The sequence below is a fragment of the Syngnathus typhle genome, linkage group LG1 (assembly GCF_033458585.1).
Source record: "Syngnathus typhle isolate RoL2023-S1 ecotype Sweden linkage group LG1, RoL_Styp_1.0, whole genome shotgun sequence".
NCBI classification, from domain to species: domain Eukaryota; kingdom Metazoa; phylum Chordata; class Actinopteri; order Syngnathiformes; family Syngnathidae; genus Syngnathus; species Syngnathus typhle.
The window spans coordinates 23,368,164-23,384,755 of NC_083738.1; the positions used below are offsets into that span (position 1 = coordinate 23,368,164).

Genomic DNA, 16,592 nt, shown 5'->3' on the forward strand with positions numbered 1-16,592 from the left:
CGAGCAGGTCCATACCACTGGCCCAGCCAGTGCGGCAACACCAGAGCCTTCAGCAACCAGTCCAGGATCACCATCACCAACACCTTTTGAGCCTTCATCAGATCCCACAACATTGACTCCAACAACATCAGAGGTCCTTCAATGCCAAAACGGAGGAATATTTGATGGAAGCAAATGCCTTTGTACCAGTGGGTTCAATGGAAAGCTTTGCCAGTTCTTGGAGGAAAGTGTGGAGATCGGTATGTGCTAACCCGTCAACAACATGCTTGCCGTCTGCTACTATGGTATGCCCTAATTGCGTTTTGTGTACCGTAGAAAACATTGAGCAGTTGGTGAAAATCCAAGTGGTAATCGACGAGGAATATAATCCCAATTACGACAATTTGAGCTCGACGGAGTCCTTAGTCTTTGTTAAAGACTTTGAGGAAAAGGTGAACATGTTTGTTTGTTTGTTTGTTTGTTTTTTTGCCTGACATGATGATGAGATGTGCTTTGGAGTCACAATTTGACTACCCGTTCAGTTTGTAATGTTCCACAACGACTGAGTTTTGCTTGTCTGAGATTATGTTGAGAAAACATTTGAGCCAAGAGTGAAGCTGCAGCAGTCAGCGCTTTAGCCAGTGAATTCTAAAGATACAATTTTGCTTCAATAGTTCAATCATTTGTGATGACTGTTACTCCATTGTTACTCTTTCAGATGGGAGACTTTTACAGAAGCTCTAATCTATTAAACTTTGAGAGAGTAGTGGTAACCAAAGTGAGGTAATTGTGGTCCACGCAAATTGTATTCTTGTCCTGTGGTCAGGCCAATGTCTAAATCTTTGTGATTTGGTTTTCTCAGCCCGGTGGCTTTGCCAGGTTTGGTGAGACGTTCGTCCTCTGGTGTTGACCAGGTAAAACCAATCAACCGACTTACACTTTGGATATCACGTCGACTTTTGTAGATAAGAACAATACTCCATCTTATTATCTTTATTGCAGCGCAGACTAGCTGTTGATGCCATGACCGCCGGCAGAGTCACAGAAAGACCACAAGGGTAATTGGACAACGGAAAAACACGTCACACACAACAAAAACAACTTAGTTGCCATTTTCCACTTCCTGCATGGTCATACGGACTCCAACAACAATGCTACCAACGCTAAACATGACTGTACAAAAAGTCGTTAGTAACAATTTCTTCCCACTAGATGTCATGCATTTTTCATTCCGCATTGTTGGTAAAGAAAGCCTTCCTCAAATTCAAGACTATCGTCCAATCGTGTTGAAATGTTTTCTGCCTTGCGTTGCGTTTCAGCATCAACGTCAGCCACGATGTGGTTTTGAATATTCCAAACAACGGCGACTTTGAGAGCCAATACGAGACGCAAGTGAATGCTGTCAATGGGACTTTGGCAAATCTTCTTACGTGCACAACAGGTGGGCTGCAACACTGTGTACGAGGTACAGTCAGGGTATTTGAATTGGAGACCCCTGGGACTTGGGCTGGTTGTTGAAGATGATTACCCCTTTAACTCACAAAGCTTCTTCACCACACCTAGCAACTACAACAAACTTCAGGGAACCAAGTCCTAGGCGACACACCCACCACAGATATCAGTAGAGGAACTCCAAAACGAATTTAGACTTTCACTCATAAAGGCCTTTTGGGTACAAAGTGAAACAAATCAACCAGTTGGGTCACTTGGTAACGTTTGCAGTTTACCGACAAGAACTATGATTTCTTATTCGTCCTGCACTCGCTATTCAAATGATTTTGAAGATGGTTCGGGTCTCTCGAACCCGAACGTGTCTTCACATAAGTTATGTTGTGAATTTATACTGGAGGAATGAAGCGGACAAATCTTGGACAAATGACGCACTGAGTCATATAAACACTTCCATTTTCAGATTGTCCCTTCAACGTGACAACGCAACCGACTGTGGTTGGGACCCAACTGGATCTGGAAAGTAAGTATATTTCAGTCAATGGCGAGCGAGTGTGATGCAATGATTGACTCTTCCCTCGTCATCTCCTTGCAGCCTTTTGTATGTCATACGTGAAGGATCCGGACCTGGCCCGGCACTACAGGGCGGTGAACCACAACAATTCCCTGGTGTGCGTCACTCGATGCCACGCCAACTATGACCTCGACAAGCTCACCTGCTACAACGGTGGCGCGTGCAGGGTTTTCAGGGATGTCGGCGCCGTTTGCGAGTCAGTCCTGTTGGAGCCTTTCATTTGCCTTCATTGTCGACACTTGCATAATACTGTTACTCTAATCTCAGTTGCATGTTTTCAGATGTAAGGCTTTGGACGCCACGTGGTACTTAGGCTCTGACTGTGGGCTGCCTATCAAACGTGTGGCCTTCTACGCCGGTTTGGTGGTCACCCTGGCTTGCCTCGTGGCCACCGTGTCAGGCTTGATCGCATACGTGGTCATCAACAGAAAAGAGCAAATGAGGTAAGGCGGGCCAAAACTACTACACTGGTAATATTTGTGTGTGAAATCATTAGCAACTTTCACACAATTTATTCACAAATTGCACTCTAGTTTCCGCACATTATTTTGGACTTCAAATTGACTAAAAATTGTGTTAATTACCACCTTCCAGGAAAAAAGACGTGAAAAAGAAGCTGGTGAACAAATGGCTGAACGACGAATTTGAGTGGTCCCGATCTGATAAACTTTCGACAGGCACGTTAAATGCCGGTAAGAAAGTCATTTCCATTTTAACCATAGCATTTCATCTCAGTGACTCCTCCTAGCTTAATGCTAACATATAACATAACACTTACACATACGTAACAAAACACAAAAGACGGAAAATGACAACACGTAAATGTGAAGCTAATTGTAAACCTCCAAAGAAATTTCGACTAACTTTTTACATGTGGAGCGCCAACTTATATAAACAGTGCACAGCAATATTCACAGTACCGTTTTTTTTCCATGTATAATGCGCAAAATTTAACTAATTTATTGTCCTAAAATCTGGGGCGCGCATTATACATGGGTACAATTTTATTTTATTATTATTTTTTTTAATCCGGATATCATACGGAGGCCGCCATTACAGATGCGCTTTCTTCTCTGCTGTTCACATCAAACACGCTCCATACGAACGCAATGCTCTCTCGTATTAGACGCTTGCTCGATCACCTGCTCGTTTGCTGACACAATGTACCCTCCACAAATCCGAAACATTTCTTCGCTATCGAGTTTGCTAGCGCATGCGCAGTGATACTGACTGGCAGAATAACATCCGGTTGTTCCCAAAGATGATCTTTTTTCTGAAATAATTTTACATTTACGGACTTAAGTAGGAGTCAAAATTTGGGTGCGGAATATACATGGGTACAGGCTTTTTTCCAGCATCAACATGCCATTTTTAGGGTGCGTATTCTACATGGGGGCGCATTATACATGGGAAAAAAACCTATTCCCTCTATGGCGGGAGGAACAATTAGTTGGCGACCTTCGCTTCCATGTCCTCTTAATCAGTAGGGGAAATTTTTTAGCGCCACGGACCGGTTACGTATCATTAATATTTTTGCGGACAGGCCTTTATAACAAATACAACGAACAAATATAAACCACATAAAAATAAAACTCACCTTTGCGTTGAATTATTGGAAGCTTGTTTCTCAGAAATCTTCACCAACAGTAAGGTTTCTTCGCCTTAGCAATACGGTTAGCCACTAAGAACGATTCTCTCAGTGAACTCACATTTGTTGATGTAGTTGTGCTGGTCTTCAGTAATGGCTTCTGTCCTTCTTGTTTACGTTTTTTTTTTCCTTCAGAAAAATTCCAAAGGTTTGACTTGTGCCGAAGCAGTTTTGAAGGCTTCATTGCCTCGTTAGCTAGCCTGTCGCCACATATTATACAGAGTGGGCATGGTCACGTGTGGCGATAAACCCATATTTTAAGTAGGACTCCAGAAATTTTCTTTTAAACACAGCTTTCCTTTACTTAGAAGTCGTAATCTATGTCTCTTGCTAATTTTTGCTAGCTTCGCGGTCTCGACCGGGGTGACGTCACGTGACCGGGACGAGCGTCAGGAGACACAGATGCACCGACGGATGTAATTAGGAGAGAATCGTCAATTCTTTTTATTTTTCAAAATAAATTCTTACTCATTTTTTTGCTAGCTTTACGGGCTCGACGGGGGGGGCATGTCACGTGACCGGGACGAGCGTCTTGACCTGAATTAATTGATCGTCGATTTAAAAAAAACGTTTTTTTTTCTTTCTGTGCGGCTTGGCGGCCCGGTACCAGGTAACACACGGACCGGTCCGCGGCCCGGTGATTGGGGACCACTACTCTTACTGATGCTTCGTGTCTTCCAGTTGGCACGTTGTGTCACATTGCGGTTCTAGACTGAAAGCGAAATAAAAATAACATGAGCTTGCATTTTTTCAGGACACCTGAACCCGTCGTTCCATTACGACGCGCCACTGCGGTCGCCGCATACTCGCCAGCACACCGACTACAGACAGTCGGGCCGGTCCAGCCCGGCCGTGAGCATGTACAGGCTGGACGGAGCGGCCCGCGGGTATGACGCCTCGATTCAGCACAACGGATTCCCCCCCTCCGATCAGGTGGTCAGTCAGAGGAATTTTCCGTCCGTTTGTCTGCATGTCCGTGACTGCTTGTGAGACGTTGCTGCGTTCTGCGCTCGTCTAGCAGATGAGGATCCACAGGCCGCAGATCAGGTCGTCGTGGGACATCTGACCGCCACCGGCGTCCTTTCAATAACAAGCACCTTAACGACCCATCGGGAGCAACAATGCTTTTCATCTTCGGGAGTTAATTTATTGAATTGCTTTTCTTATAATGTGAGAAATTAATGATTGTCTTTAAATTCTATTGTATTTACACATCACGTGTTATTTTGTTTAAATTAACCAACCGTTCGTATGCACCAATCAATGTTTGGCATTCTTTGCTGCATTAAACACGATTGCAATTATGAATTAGTCTCCACAATTGGCCCACGCACCAATTGGACCGTCCATCGATGGTGACAATATTGTTGTTGGCGTCTAGCAAACGGCCAGTCGACTGACTTGATGAGTCATCCGTCAAATGAATTGAAAACATGTGCTGGCACATGCTATACCAAACACAGCTCACATTCTGGAACTCTATATTTTTTTTTACAACAGCACAAACAACACTTGTGCAGAGTGAAGTCATTTTCAGTGCCGTTCAACCTTTCCCCCAGCCAAAGATATTACTGCAAAAATGTTTGCAATAGCGCACAAATGTACACATGAGCTCATTTCCATGGTTGGCTCCGTGCAAGGACATGAGCGCTTTTAGTCAAGGGGGTGAGGTTGACCCACATCCGGGCGAAGAAAAACATCATTCAATAATATTACTCGTCATATTTGAGCTACGCTAGACCTGGTGACGAGAAAACAACCTTCCCCAACTTGAGTGAACCTTAACTCTGAAGAAACGCCTCCGACATGATAAGGTGATGGGTCAGAAAGGAGATTTGAAAGCTCGCCATTATCATGACAAAAGATGCATATACATCTCGATTCTATTATTGAAACTAAACCTAATAGCACCTTCTGGAAATATGTCAATTATTTTTGGCTGATAGCAGATCGATATCAATAGTGTCTTTCCTACTTTATTCCCAATCCAACCTCTCGCATTATCCAGCGAGGTTAAAGGGAAGGCATTTGCCTGTTTACTTTCCAAACCACCAGCGACAAACAAATGCAGGCTGTGGCTCAAGTTCTTCAAAAAGTCTTCCACGAGGAGCATTTCAAAGATCAAAATCCAAAGTCGGCGGCGCGTGCTGACTGCAGTCGTTCGGCCTGCTTTTTCCTTGGTGTTCAAAGTCAACCGCACACAGCACAGATGTGAAAGTGGAGACACGAAAACAGAACCTCGGTCTGGTCGCTCCTCCTCCAGGGCCGCCTCCTCCTCCTCCTCCCGAACTGCGGGATGGCAGTTTCCCGCTGCAAAGAGAGACGGGACAAAGGCGATTCCTCGACAAATCCGGAGGCAGCTAGAGGATGCATTTGGCACGAGGAAGGACACGGCCACCACAAGCACCAGGAACTCACTTTGCACATCTTTAAGTTGAGACAAAATGCAGATGTTGCTGTTGGTGTGGGCATTGGCGCTGCTCGGACCAAAAGCATCCCGAGGCGCGGAGTGTCCGTCAAGGTGCGACGTGAGCGCCTGCCCCAGCCCCAGCTGCCCGGAGGGCTACGTGCCGGACCGCTGCAACTGCTGCTTGGCGTGTGCTGCCGGCGAGGGCGAACCGTGCGGCGGCCAGGACGCCCCGGCCTGCGGGGACGGCCTGGAGTGCCGACGCCCGGACGTCGGGCTGCGGCTGCCGTCACGGGCTTTGTGCCGCTGCAAGCTCAGCCGGGAAGTGTGCGGCAGCGACGGGAAGACGTACGCCAACGCGTGCCAGCTGAGGGCTGCCGGCAGGAGGGCGCGGCAGTGGGGGCTTCAGCCCATCAGCCAGGCCCCGCCTGGAGCCTGTCACAACGCAGGTAGGACAAGCGGCAAAACACACAACACGTCGATTGCTGGCAGGCAGAAGATCCAACGGTGCACCACTCCACAAAAATAGCACAAATAGTACAAGACACATTAGTGGAAGAGAAAGAAATCCTACTTGAATCTTACAAATCATGACCTAATCATCTCAACTTGGCCTGTTCAGTTGAGCACTTTTCTATGAGGTCACACAAAGGTTAACTGGAACGTCTGCCATGTGGCAGGACTTGACTGAAGGGCTTTTTCTTCTTACTTGAACCACACTTCAGTTCTCTCCGGTAGATGCACTATGATTAAAATCTTCCAGGTGTTACCAGGTGTCCTCCCTGTCGCTTTCACATCCCTGGCATATTGTAGCGATTGAGAATGGCTGCTATTTGAGAGTGCCGGTGTTTTCGAGGAGTGCTGCAACAGCTGCCTCACACATTTGTTTTGGCACATTCCACAATGACGCGCCAGCCATTCTCCTGCTCACTGACTCGTTCAAAGCAGCAAGAAAGCAAAGAAACCTGCAGGGAGAACTGAGGAACCTTCCCCAAAAGGACAGCAAACTAGGCTGACATCATGCCGGGCTCGCTTCCAACTTCAGTCTCAACATGGCCATGTACCTCAGATCACTTTAGCGACATGCTATCCTACGCTACATAAGATTAATTTACTTTTAGCTTTAACTTTAGTTTTCTTAAGCCCCTTGAATGTACTTCCACATTTCAAACAATTCAATATATGGAAGCAAAAGAAAAACGCTGGATGATGCAGCATCCATTTTTTTTTTTTTTTTTTTGCCGGGCGTTGTTTCAGTCTGCGGACATGGCCACAACGTTTGAGTGGCCTTTTGGCTATTTTTTTTCAAGCAATTACATTTGGAAATATATTTTTTTACAACACTCTCTTCGCTGTTGTGCGTCAAATTTACAAGTTACAGTTTTGACTTTACACAGACTTTAAAAATTGTGGATGTGAACGTTGCTCATTATAATTTTCTTCCCATCCCTGAAAATCTACACCGGCAAGATTTAGCAAGAATGAGACCTATATTTTTAGTTCACCACGCCCTTTACAAATGTTACGCACCAGTGAAACTGTGTGTGTGTGTGTGTGCGTGTGCGGGCGTCCGTGTGTGTGTGAGTACACGCCAGACAAAATAGAGAGTCAGTGATTAAAGACAAACATAAGGCCAGTCGGCCACAATTTTGGGCTGGAAGGATTTCCTGTTTCCTTAGTTGCTATCTGTGTGCGTGTGTGTATGTGAGTGTGTATGTGTGTGTGCGCTTTCCAGTGACTGAAATGAGGCCAAGTGGGGACGATGTTGTCCCTGCAGCTGTTAAAAGCGTTTTGAATTCATCAGCATTGAAGGCAACTCGTTTTAACCCATCCAGGTACTCTCGCTACTGTCGGTACATCAAACGCTGTCAGCCCTCGATACAAATTCAACTTCATCGCAGACGTGGTGGAGAAGATCGCCCCAGCAGTGGTTCACATAGAACTGTTTCTCAGGTACACGCTCTACTGTGTGTGTATGTGTGTGTGCGCACGCTGACGTGTTCTGACCCAAGGCATCCCCTCTTCGGGCGCAACATCCCCCTGTCGAGCGGCTCGGGTTTCGTCATTTCCCAGCACGGGCTGATCGTCACCAACGCTCACGTGGTCTCCAGCAACTCGCCCGTGTCAGCTCGCCAGCACCTGAAGGTACACAGACCAAAAAAAACACATCAGCAAACGACTGACAGCTTTGTCTTTTCTTGAAGGTCCAGATGCAGAATGGCGACGTTTATGAAGCAAGTATCAGAGACATCGACAAGAAGTCAGACATTGCCACCATCAAAATTAACCCTAAGGTCAGTTGGAATTTAGTTCTCTGAAAGTTAAGAAAAACTGGTTCAAAGTTTTGCTGGCTACACAAGATGAGGTGGACACGTTTGGGGTTCGGATGCCAAGGGCCGGTCTTGAGTTTCCTGTTTCCAATCCCAGAGCGAGCTCCCCGTCCTGCTTCTGGGTCACAGCGCCGACTTGAGGCCGGGAGAGTTTGTGGTGGCCATTGGCAGCCCCTTCGCCCTGCAGAACACGGTCACCACCGGCATTGTCAGCACCGCCCAGAGGGACGGCAAAGAGCTGGGCCTCAGGGACTCGGACATGGACTACGTCCAGACGGACGCTATCATCAACGTGAGACTCCGCCAGGGTTCGTCGGCGCCGAGGGAAAACCTCACTTGGCTTTTTTGTTTTCTCCTTCACAGTTTGGCAATTCCGGAGGGCCTCTGGTGAATTTGGTAAGACTTTCTCGAGCCACCTCGCTTTCCGAAGACAAAGCGAGCTTAGCGTCTTTTATTTGAGGACGGCGAGGTGATCGGCATCAACACCCTGAAGGTCGCTGCGGGAATCTCCTTCGCCATCCCCTCAGACAGAATCACTCGCTTTCTCAACGACTCCCTGGACAAGCACGGCAAAGGTGAGATGTTAAACGTGCCTCCGCCCCCCCGTCCGTCTCCTTCGGATGTCAGGCCGGTCAAGAAGCGCTTCATCGGGATCAGGATGCTCACCATCACGCCGGCGTGAGTGCTGCCGCTCGGCTCTCGTTTACTGCCGCCTTCGGGAATCGTTCGGTTCCCCTCAAGGCAACTCTGTCCCGCAGGCTCATTGAGGAATTACGACAGCAGAGACCCGAATTCCCCGACGTCCCCGGTGGCGGCATCTACGTCCACGAGGTGGTTCCTCACTCCCCGGCGCAGAAGTACGACTCCTTACAAAAGCTGGGCATGAAAATAGACAGAATGAGCCGAACAGGATTACGATTCCTGGATATTCTCCAGTGTGAGCTTGCTGTCCTCACAAACAGAATGTGACCCTTGTGCTTCCAGAAGCGGAATTAAAGATGGCGACATCATTGTTAAGCTGAACGGTCGGGCGGTGGGGAGCACGGCTCAGCTGCAGAGGGCGCTACGGGAGGAAACGGCCCTCCTGCTGGAGGTCAGGAGGGACAACGACGACCTGCTCTTCAACATTGAACCAGACGTCATCATGCAGTACACCACAGTGAGACAAGATACACGTAGTCATACATATAATACAAGTCATAGAGTAAGCCCAGTTTGTGTGGCGGAAAGATCCCAGAACCACCCAAAATCCCTCTGACATCTTTCCAACACATCGAGACTTTCTGATACTATACAAAGCATTCCTGAGCGCCCGTTCCCTCTCTGTCACCGTCCAGAATTTTGAGAGGAATAGATAACGTCGCTTTGAGGAAATCAGCTTGGAACCCCGCCACCAGGTACCAAGTCAGATAATTGACTTTTGTCTACATTTCCACTGCTTTTTGTCTAGAATTATTTGGGTTTGCATTTTTTGTTTTGCGGGCCCGCTTCTTAGCCTTCTTGTTGACCCCCCCCCTCGGAAAGAAATCCTAGCTACGCCGTACGGAAAAAAGAAAAAAAAAAAGACGGGGTCATATATGTTACGAGGTGTTGCTGACTCACCGCCACAGAAACGCTTTGTAAACGAAACTGCCATCATTGTACTGAAGTCGCTTTCTTATCGACCTCATGGATAGGAGCAGCTTGGGGGCGATCAAGGAACCTCTTACTAGCCCGGACAGCATTGAGGAGATAAACCAGCCCACTCATCTTCAGCACCAGCTGCAAAAAAAGAAACAGAGACGCCAAGAGAAGCTATGCTTATATTTGCAGCTCCTTCAGATGGCCATCATCATGTTTGAAAGTTGACATGCTAACAAAAGGACGCCCCACCTCGTAAAATGTATAAAATACACATTGCTCGTTTAAAGTATCCTGCTCTCGTAGATGTTGGGCCGGTGTAGCATGATTTTTTTTTTTTTTTTTTTGAAGAGTCAATAAATCCATGAGTCCTCAGTTCTTACCTCCTCCTTTTTGCTTTGACTCACCTCACGCCACTCCTTGGCTTGATGCGTACACCTAAGAACAAACATTCCTCCAAGAACTTAGGACTCATGAAATCCACCCCATCTGCATTTCCTGCCCCGAAAATAAAGCTCAAAGGTTACAAGATGCGTCATCTTACCCTTTGCTTCTTAGCTGACGGCAACTGGAGTAGATTCTATTTTGCGATATGGATGGGATACGTTTAACGTGCACGTACATACAAGGCGTTTCCTTTCCAGACGGCGTGAACTTATTTTGACCCGCTAGGCCGGAAAAGTGACCGCAAAAAGGCTTCTGACTCACAAGGAGCGTCCACAACACTTTGCTTCGGGGAATTCTCCTCAATGAGCATTAAGAACACAATACCCAAAATACGGAATTGATCAAGTTGGTACTTTATTGGTAAGGCACTAATTAATAAGTTATAATCGTCTCTATATATATATAAACACACACGCATATGTATAATATACTCCATATATATATGTATAGTAGCATTTGATCAATTTTAGTTCAGTAAAGATGTGTATTTTGTTTTCAGATGTGCAGAAATGAGAAGTGTTGAGCCAAATGAAATTCCCAGATGAAGAATGAAGAGAGCAGTGTCATGAGTCTCTTTTTTTGGTCACATTGCAAAGAGGACTTTGTCCATTTGGGAAACCGATTTTTTTTTGTGGAGAGTAGAGTAGTATGGAAGCAAAGGCAAAAAAAGAAAATGAAGCGAGTGTGTGCCGCGAGTACGCTCGCCTGGCGTTTGTTGTCTAGAGCTTGGGCCGCAGAGACCCCACGGCGGGCTTGTCGGCACAGAACTCTTTCCACCAGGACGGGCGTTCCAGAGCTTGGTTGCCCTGCATCACCGTGGACCAAAGGTTCTTGTAGAGCTGTGGTCGCGGGGGACAAACAATTTGCATCACTTAACTGGCACACCACTGGCGGAGCTTGAAAAAATATATATATATCATTTTTGTGTTGTATGTCATTGATAGTAAATTTTCAATTGGACTTATTGAAGTTGTGTGTCCTGAGTACTGTGTGAATAGTGGACGTGACAAAGAACTTGCCTGTCCATCAGCGTTCCCGATTGGGGAGTTGAGAATGAAGTCCGGGGGAGCCATCGCATCCACCAGCGCTACCGCGTCGTCCTTCAGCTGCAAACAACTTGACTTTACAGCAGCCTAATTCTACAGTTTTACATATCATCATCATCATCAATCACGATGGAGTGTGTGAGACCTGCGTGCAGAGGGTAAGAATGGCCGTCTGGATCAAGTGGGCTGGCTCCCTTCCGCTCAGGTAAGCACCTGCACACAAGCACACAAGGACTTACTATTGATAATTTGGGGGGGGAAATGTAATGCCCAAAAATATCTATTCAGCTTTTTTTGTTGTTTTTCTACTCTTTAATTGCTCCTTTTGCCAGTTTACTTTGTGCTCTCCATTGTGCGGCTGATTTGTGACTGTTGTTTGAATCTCCTGGAGAAAGTGCGACGTCAAGTGCGTGCGTCGGCGCACCTTGGTACAGCGTGGCCATGTGGCTGCTGAGGCTCCACAGTCCATAAAGCGCACAAAGCTTCCCGAGGACCGCTCGCAACTGGCTGGGCGTGTCGTCGTCCCGAGTCCAGTCGTGGAACCTCTGGAGACAGCAGTGTTCAATGTAGGCCAAGGCCAGGTCACGGCAGTAGTAAACCTGGACGGACAAACGGACCGACGGACACACACTTAACACACTGCAGCCATATTTGCTGACTCAGCAAGATTAGAAAACACAAGAGTGACATTTGAGCCAGCGATGACCTGAAATGCCAAATACTTCCCAATATGGCCTCAACGAGCTGAATATTTGGAAACGGAATCAAATATGGAATGCAGGAGGTCTCTTAAATCTCAACTCATTTGTGATGTAAACAAAAGTGAGGTTGAAGATTTTTGTTGGCTGGCTCGCTGACTTGGAAAATGTGAAATTGGGCCCAAATGTCTTGAATGTTGTGACTACTATTGCAAAATTGTTTTGAGAAAAGTGGCCACCATGACTGAAATCAAGAACTGCGGTGCAGAAGGAAAAAGGCTGTCTGTCTCCTGCCTGGCTATTGTTCCGGGCCTCAAAGTCGTCTTGGCCCAAAGTCCGGAGCTGCTGCAGCCGCCCGTGGCTCTCCTCCAGAAGGTAGCACACCAGCCACTTGTAGGCCGCCAACGCCACTGACAGGGAAGCCATCCAGCAATGAAGCCACGTCGCATTTGGATCCCGCAGAACGAAGAAAACTACCTGCAGAGTCCATGCAGTCTTCGAGCGTGCGTGCCGTGAAGCGGCCATCTCTGATCTCGTGGAAACGGTCCAGGAAGTCCACGGTGTGAAGAGGGGACTGGATCGGCACGCCGTCTGAAAGCATAATCAACACTGGCTCAAGAACAGTTGCGGGTCGTCTGAACCAAAAGGTATTGTGGACCCGCTCTGAGTGAGTTCCAGACGGCAGCCCCTCGGCTTGTCTTATTGTTAAAGGCTGAGGACTGACCGCATCGCTTGGCGTCCATCCACGCCATCAGGTAGTTGCTGGTTTGCTGCAGTAACACGTTGTTGTCTCCCTCGTACGTGCAGTTGGGGTCGTTGTCATCGCGCAGGTCGCCCAGGCGGTTCACTGCGGAGGCGAGCAAAGCAGGGGGAAGTGTGAGCGTGGCGTGTTCCATACGCGGGCGCCGCCCACGAGGCTTAAAATACTCACTGGCTAGGTAACCGTGACCTCCGCAAGCCTCGCGGCACTCCTGGATCCCGCGCTGAGCCATCCACGAGGCTAAGGGCTTGCCGGAGCAGGCCAGCGCGTGGAGCTCTCGGCCCAGCTCAGCCTGACAGACACACACACAAACACATGCATCATCAACTGAATGGCAGAGTTCCAACTGTGCTTGCAAGATGTTTGATAGTGGCTGAAGAAAGCAGATGAATGCACCTGTTTGTCCGAGTGATCCTTCATCATTTGCCCCAGGCTAAACTCCACGAAGTTACCGAAGAGGGATTTGGAGAAGCGCTCCAGAGCGTACGCTGCCGCCAGATACGGAATCAGACGCCATTGCTGGAAAAGACACAAAAGATGGAAAGTCTTGACGGCGCTGGGAATTACATCCATAATGCCGTGACCCATATGTGAGAAGGTGGAGTGCGTGTCTCTCATTTGGTAGATCTCGGTGCAGCGTTTTACACAGTAGATCACAATATTTTGTTTTCTTGCCTGGAGCACTGGATTGGGTTCAAGGTTCAGTCCGGAGTTTTTTTTGGTTTGTTTTTAGGTCATAGCTGACTGAAAGTACCTTCTGCATCAGTGTCGGGGGACATTGTAACCTCCGAGGCATCGTTCCGCAACGGAGCGAGTCAAGGCTCAATCCTTGGACCAATGTTATTTATGCTCGGGCTACCAGGAGGCAATACAGTACAGCAGAGTGCAGTCATTTCAGAAATTTGCAGAAATGTCTTCTTCTATGAGTGATTCAGAAAAATACTGCATCATGTGAAGTTATGCACCAATGATTGTGTTAAAAAATCCTTTGCTTCTAAAATCACAATGCTAAGCATTAGCTTGGAAATTGTGTTAAATTGTTATTTAAAATACCAAAATACCAATATCACCTGTTTACTGCTCAGAAAACACTGAGACCATTCTTTTTTCTCCAACAATTGTTAACTATTTTTCAATCTGCTGTTATTGTTAAGTGAGTGCAGTTCAACTAGTATACAGCGTGCGTATTTTAGAGCCTTGGCCCTTACCTGCAACTGGTACTCGAGCACGGGAAGCTCCTGTTCGTCCTTGGGCCCGAACTGCCTCCTGGTGGCGGAGAAGCGGACCGCCACTGTCAGCGCTAGCTTGAGGTTGACCAGGGCCATCCTGGCGATGGACACCCGGCCTCCCGACAGGGCGCCCAGGGACGCCCCGAAACGCTTGTCGGGGTCCTTCACAAGCACAAACGCGTTGGCCGCGGCATCACCCATTGCGGATCGAGAGTAGGACGGCATTTACCCGGAAAGGGGTCACATAAGTGCCGGCGGGAGTCACATCGCCGGTCTTATTCAGGAGATTCTCCCGCGGGATCCTCACGTTGTGGAATAGAGCAAACCTGCGCATGGTCATTCCCACCGAGTCAGTCATTGACGTCCGCAATCGTCCACTTACTCATTCACACAAGCAAATCAATGACAAATGTGACTAAATTTTTGATAGTTGTCGATTCGAGGATTAATTATTGCGTGTGTCTATAATGAACAAAATGCAAGGTTTAATTCCAGATATTGCGAGTGTACCCATTATCCACTCCGTTCTGGCCCAGCTTCTTGCCCATATCGCCAACGAGAACGCCAGGAAGCGCCAGCAGCGTCTTGGGATCTCTCACCTGTATTCAACACTCGCTTACATTTGCACTCAAGCACCTTATAGAGCGAAAGCTCAAGGCGAGTCAGCGTACCGGAACTACGAAGGAGTGCAGACCATGGCAGGCCCCGTCCGCCGTGTAGAGCTGCGCCAACACCAGTGCGTGAGTGGCCGTCTTCCCAAGGTTGCCCACCCAAAACTTGGCTGCCTCGAAATCTGGAGAGTTGATGACAAACTCCTGCAAGACAACCCGTCCCGGAGGACCTTTTGGCCACGTTCGGGAACAACAGGCGCTAGGCTACTAGCAACAACGCTGAGAGTTTTCCAACCTGTGTGGATGGCTGGTAGGTGGCGGTGGTCCTCATGGCTCTGGTGTTGCTGCCGTGACTCAGCTCGGTCAGCGCAAAGCATCCGAACGCCTCCGGGAAAACGGGGCATAACGAGCGTGGTACAGACAGAGGGCGTGCGTTTGACGTGACACGGAGATGAGCATGGCGCTTACCGTCATGTCGTCAGCGTCGTCCGCAAACTTGCGGTGTCGCACTGAGCCGCTGCTGGCGACCGTCCTTGCAAACATCTGAGACGCAACAACAACAGGTGACATTTAACACAACAGACAGCATCGCAAAACTAGTCCGGAAAAGTTGTTTTCTCATAAAACGCACTCACGCCTTTGCTGAGGAAGTACTTGGCCGACAAGGACCAATCATACATTCCCAAGCAGTTGTTGAGGACCACCGTCAACCACGGGTTGGCCATGGCCTCGTCATTGGTCAGGAAGTCATAGCAGAACAGCTTCTTCACCCTGTATGTTTCCGGACCAAATGGATCTTTGAGTTTACGCTGACAATGTGTGCAAAAGAAATGTACAGTCCACCTTGCACCTGAGGAAGGTGAGTTCCCGCATTTTCGCCATGGGCAGGTCTTCACCCGGCGTCCTGGAGAAAAGCGGATCGTTCTCCAACGCCGTGAAGACTCGTTGCTGCGGCACAACACAACAAGAAGCGTGACCTCAGAAGAAGATCATGTGCCATCACGTCATACCTTCAATGCCATCTCGTCTTCTCCTTCCAGAAGCACAAGCATGTCCTTCCATGGGAAAGAAGCTTTTTGCCTGTAGACGTCCAGAGGCCCGCTCGGGAGGTCAGCCACTCGTTGCTGCATCGTCTTCAAACTTTCCAATTAAATACAGGGTGGACTTTCTTTGGTCACGTTTCTTCCATATTCAATTGATATTTTTCACCGCTTCAAAACAGCATTTCAATGGCATTTCAGTATAGTACCAGCTCCTTAGCAATCCCACAGAATCTCTACAGAAATAGCCTTCTCGTGTTACTTATTTTTAATATTAAGTCAGTGACCTGGCTGAACGCAGATTAGTCGCCGTTTGGCATTCAAGTTTTCAGAGCAGAGCAGAGTTCAAGGTCTGTCCGTCCGTCCGTTTTCACGTCAAAACGATGATACACGGATATTCAACCCCAAACAGCAAAGTCTAACGACAGCCAAATGAAATAAAACCAAACATTTGCATATTCAAACAAGAGATATGAACGGTAGTTTGTTTGGCAATGCTTATTTCTGTCCCTTTTCGAATATAACACTTCATACACACATTTACTTTCGTGTTGTTTGAATTGTGATTGTAAAGATCAAATTTAACCAAACCAAAATAATAAATTAACTTGGAATTGGCTTAGGACGTGTCTTCGGTTCATCCTACCTGTGGACAGTCGACTTTCCGTGAACGCTGAAAGCAGACAATCAAGAAAAAGCAAGCTCGGTGGACATTGGGCCATGACATGCCCACTGCACTCTGAATCCGGAAGTA

The 16,592-nt window shown here is 47.7% G+C and overlaps 3 protein-coding genes across 3 annotated transcripts; 2 read left to right on the plus strand and 1 right to left on the minus strand.

Annotated features, from left to right (window-relative positions):
* Positions 1–222: 222 nt before the first annotated feature.
* Positions 223–4,902, plus strand: LOC133156147 (uncharacterized). The gene is made up of 12 exons (XM_061281952.1): positions 223–239; positions 316–431; positions 698–762; positions 842–893; positions 982–1,037; positions 1,299–1,420; positions 1,892–1,951; positions 2,024–2,198; positions 2,284–2,445; positions 2,597–2,694; positions 4,405–4,586; positions 4,669–4,902. The coding sequence occupies exons 3-12, from the start codon at positions 698–700 to the stop codon at positions 4,714–4,716; spliced, it is 1,020 nt and encodes a 339-aa protein (XP_061137936.1). The 5' UTR covers positions 223–239; positions 316–431; the 3' UTR covers positions 4,717–4,902.
* A 1,028-nt stretch (positions 4,903–5,930) lies between these two features.
* Positions 5,931–10,385, plus strand: htra3b (HtrA serine peptidase 3b). Its single transcript, XM_061281939.1, has 10 exons — positions 5,931–6,506; positions 7,893–8,010; positions 8,070–8,202; positions 8,262–8,351; positions 8,485–8,679; positions 8,751–8,783; positions 8,848–9,065; positions 9,146–9,244; positions 9,372–9,546; positions 10,064–10,385. The coding sequence occupies exons 1-10, from the start codon at positions 6,095–6,097 to the stop codon at positions 10,097–10,099; spliced, it is 1,509 nt and encodes a 502-aa protein (XP_061137923.1). The 5' UTR covers positions 5,931–6,094; the 3' UTR covers positions 10,100–10,385.
* Positions 10,386–10,784: 399 nt separating this feature from the next.
* On the minus strand, positions 10,785–16,587 carry acox3 (acyl-CoA oxidase 3, pristanoyl). The gene is made up of 19 exons (XM_061281928.1): positions 16,485–16,587; positions 15,809–15,938; positions 15,649–15,746; positions 15,434–15,569; positions 15,267–15,341; positions 15,094–15,183; positions 14,859–15,002; positions 14,698–14,786; positions 14,417–14,513; positions 14,167–14,349; positions 13,355–13,477; positions 13,130–13,250; positions 12,923–13,045; positions 12,676–12,789; positions 12,493–12,608; positions 11,925–12,099; positions 11,646–11,713; positions 11,474–11,560; positions 10,785–11,293 (listed from the first exon to the last, which is right to left on the minus strand). Exons 2-19 carry the CDS (start codon positions 15,926–15,928, stop codon positions 11,174–11,176), a joined length of 2,079 nt encoding a protein of 692 aa, XP_061137912.1. The 5' UTR covers positions 15,929–15,938; positions 16,485–16,587; the 3' UTR covers positions 10,785–11,173.
* Positions 16,588–16,592: the final 5 nt, after the last annotated feature.

Excerpts from the sequence above, each read along its gene's own strand:
- LOC133156147 (XM_061281952.1), top strand. The coding sequence starts at position 698 with ATGGGAGACTTTTACAGAAGCTCTAATCTATTAAACTTTGAGAGAGTA. Across the intron at positions 1,421-1,891 it reads TCTTCTTACGTGCACAACAG|ATTGTCCCTTCAACGTGACA; the intron begins GTGGGCTGCAAC and ends TTCCATTTTCAG. Across the intron at positions 4,587-4,668 it reads TCCCCCCCTCCGATCAGGTG|CAGATGAGGATCCACAGGCC; the intron begins GTCAGTCAGAGG and ends GCGCTCGTCTAG.
- acox3 (XM_061281928.1), bottom strand. The coding sequence starts at position 15,928 with ATGCAGCAACGAGTGGCTGACCTCCCGAGCGGGCCTCTGGACGTCTAC. Across the intron at positions 15,747-15,808 it reads AAGACGAGATGGCATTGAAG|CAACGAGTCTTCACGGCGTT; the intron begins GTATGACGTGAT and ends GTTGTGCCGCAG. Across the intron at positions 14,350-14,416 it reads CTTATGTGACCCCTTTCCGG|GACCCCGACAAGCGTTTCGG; the intron begins GTAAATGCCGTC and ends GTGCTTGTGAAG.
- htra3b (XM_061281939.1), top strand. The coding sequence starts at position 6,095 with ATGCAGATGTTGCTGTTGGTGTGGGCATTGGCGCTGCTCGGACCAAAA. Across the intron at positions 9,066-9,145 it reads ATGCTCACCATCACGCCGGC|GCTCATTGAGGAATTACGAC; the intron begins GTGAGTGCTGCC and ends TCTGTCCCGCAG. Across the intron at positions 9,245-9,371 it reads CCTCACTCCCCGGCGCAGAA|AAGCGGAATTAAAGATGGCG; the intron begins GTACGACTCCTT and ends TTGTGCTTCCAG.